This window comes from Anas platyrhynchos, chromosome 19, assembly GCF_047663525.1.
Source record: "Anas platyrhynchos isolate ZD024472 breed Pekin duck chromosome 19, IASCAAS_PekinDuck_T2T, whole genome shotgun sequence".
NCBI classification, from domain to species: domain Eukaryota; kingdom Metazoa; phylum Chordata; class Aves; order Anseriformes; family Anatidae; genus Anas; species Anas platyrhynchos.
The window spans coordinates 3,672,338-3,684,583 of record NC_092605.1 but is presented as its reverse complement, the minus strand read 5'-3'; the positions used below and the strand labels follow the sequence as shown (position 1 = coordinate 3,684,583).

Genomic DNA, 12,246 nt, shown 5'->3' with positions numbered 1-12,246 from the left:
TTTTTGTGAGGTAGGGCATTAATTTTCTGTTCCATTTGTAACATCCTTTCAGTTCTTTAAGTTTTTAGGTAAAAGACTTGTATTACATATTTTACCGATTTTATGGGAGTTGACAAAATTTAATCAGAAGCTATTCTTACAGCTTTTGACAGTGAGAGAGAAGGTTTGAATAGTTTTGCCTTTGCAGGATGCGTGCTGCCAGCACCAGGAAGGTGGGTGTAAGCTTACAGCAAACTAAGCTGCATTATATTACGGTAGGGAAAACCTCAAAACAGAGGAACAATTCCTTATGGTGGACAACAGGGGGAAAAGAAGAGATGGGATGAGGTCAGAAGGCTAATATGAGGAAATCATATGGAAACAGCAGCCACTGCTCCTCAAACACTCTTAAGGAATTCAAGCTTTATTCAGGCTGTGGTTCCCAGAAGAAGGATGAGCTATAGACACCCCCTATAGAGAGCATCTGCTTTTCTTCCCCATAGGAAGATTTGTTTTCTGGAGCCTGCCGTGGAGAAGATTCATTGATTGCCACTGGCATTCCTCAGACTGCCACAGCACAAGTCACTAATGTTATTTACTCCAGTTCTGACCACTAAAGACAAATTGACATGTCTGAAAAAAAATCTTTGCGAAAAGGCAGGATTAGAGGTATCCACATTTAACTGGCATTATGCTTGCTGCACGATTAAATAAAAACATAACCACCTGTTACACTTATTTCTGTGGGAGTATCTATTTTCAATTATAGCATTTACTATCCGCCCTCAAGTATGGCAAGTAACACCATGGTAACATAAACACAGTCGTGGCTGCTTGAGAAAGTTAAATTATAAATAGCAATGTATAGCCCATGCAGTCCTGGAAATAAACTAACTAATCCATAGGCATTTGTTACTATGACATAACATTTCCACTAAAATGTTGTTTGCCTCATCTCAAGCCCACTCAAGATAGATTTAGAAGTTTGGCATCACTTGACTGAGTGAGTTCATGTTCATACAACAAAAGAGCAGAGATAGTGGAGAAAATAAGGAATAGCAAAACAGTGGAAAAAAATGAATAAAAAAATTAATAGCAGGCTTTACTCTGCTTCCACAGAAGTTAATAGAAAGAACTTTCTATCCGAACGTATAACAGAGTCCCTTTAATATAGGAAAACATGTTTTTATACTGAATCACTCCTGGAAAAAAAAAAAAAAATTAAAGCCAAAAAACCCATGGGCTTGGCCGAGCAGCAAACAGTTTACAAATGCAAACAAACTCAGCAACCCTCTCAAATCCTCGAGAGATTTCTGAACTCAGCACTCTCTTTAGCTTCGGCCTAGGTGCAAAGATCTGCAATAACCCATGGAGTGCTGAGATTCGGGCCCGGTCTCTGTACCCCGAGGGGAGCCGAATTACCAACTGCTGGAGCCTGGAGCTTGCTGTGCAGCTCCTGGTGCCCAGGCCGGCAGGGCAGGAGCAGGAGGCTGCTGTTGTGCGCGGTGCCTCGCTGCCAGCTGGCCGCCCGCCTGCTGTGTTGGCCGGGCTGCCTTACTCGGGAGCCTGACCAAGGCCTCAGCACTGGGATAACGAAAGGAGAACTGGAGATGCTAAGAAGTTAGGGTTGAAAGTTGAGGGAGATGATGTTACTTCTAAGTTGCGTGGCGTGAGGACAGCGGCCATTTTACTCTGTGTAGGCCCCAAGACATTGTCATAGGTTATACACAAACCCAAGGCCTTAGTCTGGCTGTGTGAAAATGTCTTTTAGGTTAGGCAAGAATTATAAAAATTTAGATATGTCAGCTTGATTTCTGGTTGAGAACCACAGATTTGAGACACCTACAAGTTTTCCTTCGATTTACAGCCGTTGGTTAAAGTCTGCTTTCAATAAGACTGGTATAAAGCTGGAACAGATCAACTGCAGCCAGGGGAATTATTTCAGATTTACAGCATGCAACTAAAACAGAAAAATTCTCAGCATTTCTGTTCTCGAAATGTGCTGTTTTCTCACACACGTTTGGTGAAATCTTGGCCTCTCTGACATCAGGGAGGGATCTCTCAGTGGTATCACTGAGGGCGGAATTCTGCTGAATAGTTTTCCTTTCACGCAGAGTGAAGCAAAACAAAAGCTCATCCAGTGATGTAAGGAAGTTTTACATCAAGTCTACACAAGAAAAGAAGCAGCCTGGTTACCTAAGGCTTGCATACTTAATCTTGTATACATTTCTTACGTTTCTGTATGTCCTTCATTTGGCTTATGTCAAGTCACTGTACAATTAATTTATTAAATAATTTATTGCTTCAAGGTCAGCTAACTTGCAATTTCAAAGAAAACCTGAAAAAAAATATCAGATAAATAGCTGCAAAAATTTATCAAGCATCTTTCAGAAAATCTCCTAGGACTAACTAGTACATTCAAAGGGTCTACCAAGTAAGACTACTTAAAAAACCCTTCTACGTACAACCAGGAAAAGCACCAGCTTGGCTTGTATAATATTTAAGCTTAATAGTTAGAATAGAATAAAATAGAATTATTATTATTGCTTTTTTCTTTCTGACAAATACAAATGTTTGATCCACAGCATACGTTGGTAGCCTTTCAAGTAACATGGTGACACTAGCACAAAGGGTTATTTTTGTATTTTAAAGTAACTTTTATATAAAACAAGAGCAAAAAGCTGAAAACATATTCCACAATTAATTGTGTTTCTGACATCAGTGAATGACTGTTAATCAAGCAATTGAGCAACAGTATGTGTTATACTGGAGTGTCATTATCACATAATTATTTTGTCATGCACTGCAATAACATTTTTACTGAAAAAAAAGTCAAACGTTGTCATTAATTGGGCAGCACATTAAACCTAATATGACATTTAGTGTGATGAAACGGAAAATAAAGCATACTCAGCATGCTCACAGAAAACAATTCCCACAGAGCCTACGTATTCCTTAATCACTTAGGCAAGACTAATCTTAGAACAGACACGTAGAAGCTCCTAAATAGCAACCATGAATTTTCTGTTGAGCATACGAACAATTTTTTCATAAACCCAACCTACAAACATTTATGCATGTGACTCAGGACATGACTCTTTTTGCTCTAAATTAAGTATTTGCACAAGTATACGCAAAAGCTAAGCGTGTGCACTGTAAAGCCAGCATTAGAACCATACAAATACAATACTAACAGAATCCAAAACTGCTTCAGCATTTTCTGACCACAAACAGGAAAAAGATGGGAGATAGAGAATTTTTTTCCAAGAAAAGCCATTAAAATGTCATTCCTACAATTCAGCACTCTGCATTATACATTACAAAAACAAAAATAGTATTTTAATACATATCCAAGGATTCAAAATTGGCTGATCACTTATAACCAAAATTGGGAATAGAAGATGAACTGAGAAGGAGATAAACAAGACTAAGGCTAGACTAAAAGCATTATATATAAAAGCAAGTTAAGTTCATGTCTAGTTTCTCCCACCTACAGACTATAAATCCATCAGCAAAGCCAACGTGAAATCTAAATTACCTCTACTTCACTGCTTTTTAAACCTAGTCAGCAATCCTTGGGAGCACTTTTCTCCTTATTTTCTAGACAAATGCAGACTTTGCACAGTATGTCTATGCAAAGTTAGTAAGACTTCACTTCACTGTGAGGGTTGTCATAGCAAATGTGTGAAATGCCATTTTGCTTCATTTTGGGATCAAGGCATCAAGTGTTACAAAATAAACTGCTGGTCATGACAGATGCTCTATGAACCAAAGAAGAAAAGGATGAAATATATGAAAAAAATATTTTTAAAAATGTAAGTAATAAAGAAGTTTTCTGTGAGCAAGGATACATAGAATTATCTGTCACCCACAGTTATTGAGTATATTTTGAGATAGATCGTGTATTATCTACCTCCATCCTTACAGTATTTAATGGTTGCTTGTGCGTTAGACATTCAGGATGGAAAGCCTGCATACATTGCAGCATCTGTACTGAGTCGGTTCTGTGAGGACAGCCTGGGGAACATACTTGTCAGTCTACTAGGCACAAAGCAGAATACTGTGAATGAATCATCCTTATATGCTATGGGTTTTTCGTTACCTGACTAGGCAGTCTTTCGTTCAAAGGAACATGATCTCTAGCAGATTTAAACAATACGAATGCCTACCAGATAAAAACTGAATACTCACGAAGGAAAATAGAATTTTTAACCTTTCCTGCTTTTTACAGCAATCTTTTTCTTCCTATAATCTAAAAAATTTTAAGGGCTATTAGTCTCCTAACATTTTTAACATGTGCACTCAGTCAAAAAGCACATGCAGATTGGTATAACCATGATTTCTAAACTGACATTTAGATAGATGAGTAAGTTAAACATGCTGGACTAAGGGAAGATGTATTTGACATACCACAGTTATCAAACTTCAAGGTGCTAATACAACTATTTATGTTCGTTATTAGGTACACAAACAGAAGTGGCCTCAGAAGTGCTGATCCTTTACAGTTCGCATCAACTCTTGCAAGAACTCCGTGCCCTCAGCAACTGGAAGTTCATCCCAGAAAATAAATAACAACAAAAAAACGGAAAGCACTAAGTTTTAAAAGCCAGTATTGACATTCTGTGTCTTTCTCTCCCTGCTCCTTAGTTTCCAAATGTACATTATGGTTCAAAGACAAACACACTTCATGGAAGTTCTTGATAACATCACAGCGCTTTAGCTAGAAAATGTCACAAAGAAAATAGAAAACACTATCGAGCTGCATTTTCTTTTAAGAGAAATGCAAAATTTGGCCCTATAGTTTGCCAACAAAGCCACCAAATCAGACATGCAGCATTATTTGTTATATATATATATATACACACACCCCGTGGAGAAAACAAGTGTTGACAGGGAGAGACAGAGATAGCAACAGAGATGAAGAGAGATGTACGTCAGAGTTTGGAGTTCCTTGAGGAATATGTGATCCTTTCCACTGAAGGAGTTTTTAATGATTTACACTGAAACCTTAAGAACAAAGGTTTTCTTGTTTCTTTCACAGAGTTGTACTGCAATGTGCAAATGTGAGTGAAGGAGAAAACTTGTTATTTTCGGTCTCCTATTTTGCAGCTGAGCTCAGTGCAGATTTGACACCTGCCCTGCCCTGCTCTCAAAGCTCTAAAGGCGACTACAGCTGGAACAGGAAGGCCAAGCGAAAGCAAGGTACTTGTTTTGTCCCACATCAAAACACAATTCTCACTTTCAACTGTTCATTCTTGCAGCTCATCTGTGTCAAAATAAAATGAAATAGCTGGTCTTGTTTGGTACTGGAAGCTCACTACTGATGCTTTCTTCTTCCTGTATCACCTGTTATGCTGTTGGGATGATCCTCTCCAGCCCCTAAGTTTTTGGGTCAGTTTAAGGTCACACAAAGGCCTGGTGATGCGTTGAGCTGTGGCTGCGCCCAAAGTCCAGAGTGCATCTGTTTCCTGGAGAGAGCCTTACCAAGGATTTCTTCTGAAAAGTGGGAAGATGTTCATAGAGGGGTTGAGAGCTTTTCTAGATCAATAATTAACCCTACTCCTCAGACAAATGTACTGGTGCACCCCCAGTATTAATCGTGAAGAGAAGGTAAAAAATCTGGTGTTCCTGTAAGGCACATCCAGAACGAATGATTAACTAGAGTAGAAAGTCCGGTGCTTCTCATAGCACTTTGATTATCTTTTAAAGGAATCAGTGTAAGACTATAGATGTATTCTAGCTGTTTATAGTTTAAATTAGAATGAAATTGCACAATAAACCTTGATTTTTCCTGGACAACATTGGCTTAAAATTGCCAGATTAACCTTCTAGGCAGAGGCCATGGTCACGTCATGGTCCAACTATTTGATTTACAAGTAATTAAAAGTGTACCAAGTTTGAAAAGCTGCTTCACCTCATGCTTGTTCATAGTCCTCTTCCTTACAATCAACATACTGATTTTTCAGATGTTCCATACATTTGCATATTCCTGAAAACATGTTCCTTGGTTATAGCAGGAAAATAATTTAAACAATGCATGATTGACCAATATTTAATCTGTCTGCATTAACTGCAGGGTGAATATACGTAGTTTGTCCTGCAGTAGGTAACTAGTTTGAGAAAATGTTTTACACTTTATACTGTACTTAGGGTTTTTCTACTATACATACATATAGTTACGTCCAAATATCGTAACACCTGCAACTCTCAGGGCATAAAAATGCTTTCTCAAATGCTTTCATTGAGCTGTAAATCTCATTCAAAGCATGCTCTAACAAGTACCATTTGTGCACAAAACAGTAGACTCTGAAATGTCTCAACGAAGAAACGTACACAAGATTGAGAGAATACAAAGAGTGTTTACACACGTGTTGCTGAAATAATTTTATGTAAATAATCCACACTGGTAAGTTCATAATGCTTGAAATTTTGAAACGAGCTAAAATACTGGATATGTTTGTTAAAGGAGTAATCACAACACCTCTAAGGCCAGAATTTGTTAATGTTGAAAGGCTTTTTGTTGTAAATCATGATGTACATTTAAGAACCCTTTGCAGGTCTCTGCTTGTTTGTATTTATGACAATACAGCTGTTCCTGCATAGCTCACTCAGGCAGTGCTCCCCCACAGATCAGCCTTAGCTTTTATTTAAAGCATAGAATGGGAGCAATTCCACCAGCTTCAGCAGAGATAATCTTGGTTGAGATAAAGAACAAAGGAAAGAAGAACCTTTCTGGGTGTTTTTGTTTGTTTGTTTTGATCTTAGTTTAGATACTAGCCATACATACATAGCGCTGAACTAACAGAAACGTTGACAGTCATCTCCATTATCAAGAAAAAAAATCACTACCATTTATTTTATATTCAGCTTTAAAATACATGCAAGCTAGCTTTGCATCGTTATTAGCATTTTACAGCAGTAACTACTCCATTTTCAACAGGATCCAGCAAAAATGTCTTTCCACCTACTCTTCTAAAGAATATCACTTTCCACACAAATCATCAACTTCACTGTTCTTCATCTCTTCTAAAATAAAAGTTCAGTAAGATGCTAACCTCTCAGATTTGTTCTACATTTTCACAGGAAAGTAGCTCTAAAGCACAAAAAAAAACCCACCCCACATATAATCCTTCCCGTGAAGAAAAACATGATGGAACTATGATTTGCAATGAGACATGAGACTGAGAATTTTTTGGCATCTCAGCTCTTTTCAATTGCTTGGCGCTCCCTTCACTTGCTCAAGAATGTGTTTTCAACAGATGATACTTTAGAAAAACACAATGTAGCCTATTATAAGATTCTCTCGTATGATGGAGCTATTTGTAAGAATGAACTAATAAATGAAAATGTAAGAAGAAAAATAATCAAGAGGCAGGCTCATTTATTAATTGCAGCTGGGCTGAAGATTGCAACATATCCTAAGCAATTAGTGCAATAGATTTTACTTGCTTTATGTATGATGAAAATACATAATACATACTTGCATTATGCATTTATGAAAATGAATGTCTTTTTGTAATTTATGAGGTCTCAGTTTAAACAAAAAGGACTGAATTTGCACTCATGCCTCCCAGAAGTACCACAAATGAGGTACAGAGTGACTTCTAATTGGCAATCTTATTGGTTTATTCAAGCAACAGCTATATTCTGACCTAATTTGCAAAATTCTTCCAGCAGTTGTTATTATTTTGCTTAGAAGTTAACATGACATTTCCTTTCTCAAATTATTTCACGGCTAATTGGGCAGCTTGTAACAATATATATATATAATATATGTAACAGCCCTAAAGAATTGTCAATAAAAGCACAGTTTAATGAGTATGCCTCAGCCTTGATTAAGTACAATAGCGTGGTGCCACAGCATCTCAGCAAGCGCTCTTGAAGCAACCTGCCTTTGGTGCTCATGGATGAGGAACAAAGATAAAATCATAGATTCCAAGATGCACTGCTGCCTCCTGTATCCTAGCATAAAATACACAGGAAGAGTTAGGTCAGTGATCAACATTTCTTAGGAAATATTTTATTGTCAAGAAAGCACTTGACATCCAAGCTGACAGGTAAACAAACAAGGCTTCCATTAATATTTGAGCATCTTATCTAATAGGGCAATCAATGAAAGAATGCCCCAAGCAGCCTCTGCAGCAGCTAAGGAAAACCAGCTGTACAGAAATTCCTGTCTACATGATCCGATTATTTGCACAGAAATGGCACAGGAAACCACTCCGGTTTTGGTGACAACATAATGCTACCAACTAAACAAGGAATAGGTATCTATCTATATCTAAATAGGTATCTATCTATATCTATATAGGTACCTATCTATATCTCTATCTATTTACGGATAACCAGTAAGTCAGTGCTAAAAAAGAAAGCTGTTCAAAGAAGTGCTTTTCAATGCATGTGTAAGGTGCTCAGGCCAAAAACCAGAATTTTCACAGCAGAAAAAACAGAGTTGTAAAGCCCAAGTAAGGAAGGCAGCACAAGGAGGGAAGCCAAGCAGCTGTGTAAGTAACAACTGCATTTTTCACATACCTGTTGAAACCTATAACCTCAAGAATACTTTGGTGCTTGACTCCCACTACAAGCTAGGTACCTAGGTGCCTCTGCAGATCAGAGCCTAATGTGCCAAACCTGTGAGAAAAAGCATAACCTTCATTTCCACCAAATCTCACTTAATTTCAGAGTGACTTAGTACCTTGCAGAAGACAGTTTGGGCCTCTCAGAACCAAAATGGCTTCTGAAGGGCAAGCACTGCCCCTATGCTCTCCTGAGGACTGCATAATGCTTCACCTGCACAGTCCCAAAAATATACATTATTGGCAGTCAGTATGAAACTAGAGGTCAAATAAGGTAACACCTTCAGAGACTGTAGAAGACGTCACAAAAATGCACCACTGTGAGAAATACATTGCAGGACAGTTTTAGGACATAAATAATACCAAAAAAAGTCTGACAATTTTAAAGTTTTGTCAGTTTTACAATTAATAATGAAATTCATGCTAAATACCAGACACACCCTAGGTCCCTCAAAGTCATCTCAGCTGCAGCTCTTAGATTAGATGGATGATTCAACATAAAAGAACCTACAAGATACATGAGCATCTTTACTAATTTTGTAAACATTCTCAAGAATGAGAGACTTCCAACACCTTCTGCCTCACTGCACATCAGCCATACCTGTGTAGGGAGCTTTTCCACCATTTCTCTATCTGGAAATCTTATTTAACGAGATTTTTTCAGAATACATCTGTTCCCTTCTGATGACATAATTAAATGCTATTAACTAAGTGTGGTAGCCTGAGGGCATTGGGAAGTGGCTTGGATAAAGTACTGCCTATACTACAGTAACACCAAACCAAGTAAAACTCTGTATTGAACAAACACCACCCAGCATCACATTGTGTTTTATAACTGGGTTGGACAAATGCTTGAATTCAGAACATTGCCTGTTTACCCACACATAAGTGGTGCTTTTAGGTCTTGCTCCCAGAAGAAGCACAAGCAGGCTGGTCCCAATTTGGGGTTGAAACTCTAAATTTTAATAAGCTGTTAATTTGCCCCATCTGAAGACAGGGACAGAGGGTCCAAACAAGTGCTGTGCAGCACCAGCGAGGAGCCCTCTGCACACACTGCGAGGAGGAAAACCACACCGCGCAGCAACACCCTTGCTCGTGGCCATTTAAACAAAACCCACGAGATAGTTTGCAAAATAAATGTATTTGGGTATAAATACGGGGGCAGGGGGCTGTGCACCCGTGCTAACCACCACCACCACCCCCCGCCCCAGCCAGCGCAGCTTTCCCGCGCCCGCGCGAAGCAGCGCGAGGGGCGTGGCCAGCACCGAGGGGGCGGGGCCACCGCAGAGGGGGCGGGGCCAGGGCGCCCCCTGGCGGCGGCGCGCTCGGGGGGCTCCGGGAGCGCGGCGCTGCCCCGCCAAGCGCCTGCCCTCGGGGGCCGCTGCCCGGCACCATGTCGGCGACAGGCGACAGAGCACAGAGGGGCCTTTCGCTGCCTGTTGAGCCCACGGGCCCGCTGTCTGTGGGCACAAGCGAGTAGGCAGCACGGGCATCGCGGGGGGGTGCTGCTGTCCTAAGGCAGCCAGCTGGCAGGTCACACGCCTAACCCCTAACGCGGGCGTTAGGATGGGGACACAGTGGTTTGACTTTCAGTTATTTCTTGACACGACAAAAAAAGTTTGACTAGGAAATTACCGCTAGCTAGCCTACCTGTGCCAGAGTTTCAGGCCAGTCCCATCTGCGAGGATATTTTAAGCAAAGGTGAAGATATTTTTAGAATCTGGGTTTCGGACAAACGCTTTACGAGGCACGGGATTTCAGCACAAAGTGTTCCCTTGCCAATATGCTTCAGGTCCTTCTTAAAGGTCTGGCTGCAAGATCGTTCTAACACCTGGGCGCCACAAGGCTTTCGATACGCTTCACTTACCTTCGTTCCTGCGGGATTCCTTTATTTTGCAATAACAACACGCCTCTCCCGCCAATCCTACCGCCAAGTTTGTTACGCGAAGGAAAACCGCTCGGTAAAACAGACACGACCTCAACTTGCCTTGGAAGAGCAAAGCCTGGCTGGGTGAGAGCCTGGCCGCCAGCAGCGGCGGAGCTTACCTCCTCAACTGTCAGAGGCATGCAGATCCGGTACTCCTTCATGAGCATATTCCTGCTGCCTCGGTGCGCACCGGCAAACTGGGAGAAAAGTGGTTATTTCTGCACGATGATCACGCCAAAAATAAAAAATTAAATTAAAAAAAAAAATAAAAAATAATCAAGCCTCTTTTCTCTGGGCAGCGTGTCCGCAGGAGGGTAAGGCGACCATCCAGGAGGGCTGAGCGGGCGAGGAGCAAAAGCGACAGAAGCGAAGCCGACAGGAGCGCTCCTCTCTCGCAGCCCTTCCTCCTTCAGGCTGCGATCATGTGAATTTCCCACACGCACGCAGGGCTGTGTACAAAGAGCCCCAACCCCGGGCGCCGCCGCACTCTCAGAGCCATCCGTCGGAAGCGTGCGAGAGCGGCAGCCCCTGGCGGCTCCGCCAACACCCGCCCGGGGCTCCGAAAAGCCCGGAGGAGCCCCCAAAAGGCGGCGGGGAGGCTGCGGTGCCAGACAAAGGCTCTTTCTAGCGCTTCCGAAGGCGGCTCCCCGCTGCTCACCGCTGGGCCGAGGGAAAGGGGGGAGGATGCTGGAGGGGGGAGGCGGTGCGGTGCGAGCCGATGCGAGCTGGAGGCGAGGAGCGGCCGGGGCTGGGGCTGGAGCCCGGGGCACGGAGCGGCTGCAGCGGCGGCCCCGGCGGGGCTGACATCACGGAGAGGCAGGAAGGAGGGCGGGGGGACCGGGGGGAGTGAGGAGGAGGAGGAGGGGGGGGGGACCGGGGGAGGACAGGGGAGGACCCGGGGAGAACCGGGAAGAACCGTGGGGGGGAGTCCGGGGAGAATCGGGGGGGTCCGGGGAAAACCGGCGGGGGGGGACCAGGGGGGACTGGGGAGAACCGGGGGGGACCAGGGGGGAACTAGGGGGGCTCCGGGCAGCAGCAGCCTCTCAGGAGGCTTTAAACAACCCGGAGGGGCCAGGCTGCACCCCGCGGGGGTCTCTCCGAGGTGCCCCCCCGAGGTACGGCAGCGGTGCCCCCTTTGGGGCGCTCCGTGGCACCCCGCAGAGCCGCAGCCCCCCCGCGGTACGAGGACACCGCCGGCTGCAGGGCACGGCGAGAGGCGAGCGCAGGATGTGGAGGCCTCACCCATTTCCCCTCTGGTCAGCGCCTCGCTGTCGGCCGGCGGATTTTGCAACGCAAATAAAAGTGGGTTTTGTGTCGGCTGCTGGCTTTCAAACGCCACGCACGGAGTTCGGCGAAAAACCACCTCCTGCCTCGTTGAGGAGCAACGCCAGGGCCATCGGGGGGGGCCTTTCCTTCCCTTTCCTAGTTTGTTGGTTACATCTTTTATTTTAGGTGCTTGCTTTTCATTGTATTTCTCCAAAAAAAATATAAGCATTATTGCAATTCAGCCTGATACGCACACAAACCGAACTCTGAAACTAGCAAAGAAACCTGAACTCTTACATAACTGCGCGGAAATCATAAAACATTTGTAGCGCTGCTTCTCCTGTAAGCAAATGGCTATAGAGCACGTATCGCACAGCAGCGCTGTGACTGCAACATTAAAACATAAAGCACTGTATAGATAATGGTAAAAGACACCAGCATTGAGAATTCCGTTATTTGCAAAGATAGAAGTGATGAAATACCATATTTGGGGCAGTT

The 12,246-nt window shown here is 42.9% G+C and overlaps 1 protein-coding gene across 1 annotated transcript in view; it reads right to left on the bottom strand.

The window, feature by feature from the left end:
* The window catches only part of PITPNC1 (phosphatidylinositol transfer protein cytoplasmic 1), an 84,444-nt gene extending 73,653 nt beyond the window's left edge, over nucleotides 1–10,791 (bottom strand). The window contains exon 1 of the mRNA XM_072025627.1: nucleotides 10,602–10,791. Coding sequence (XP_071881728.1) covers nucleotides 10,602–10,649 — 48 coding nt within the window. The 5' untranslated portion in view covers nucleotides 10,650–10,791. The remainder of the gene's footprint in view (nucleotides 1–10,601) is intronic.
* Between the last annotated feature and the right edge of the window lie 1,455 nt (nucleotides 10,792–12,246).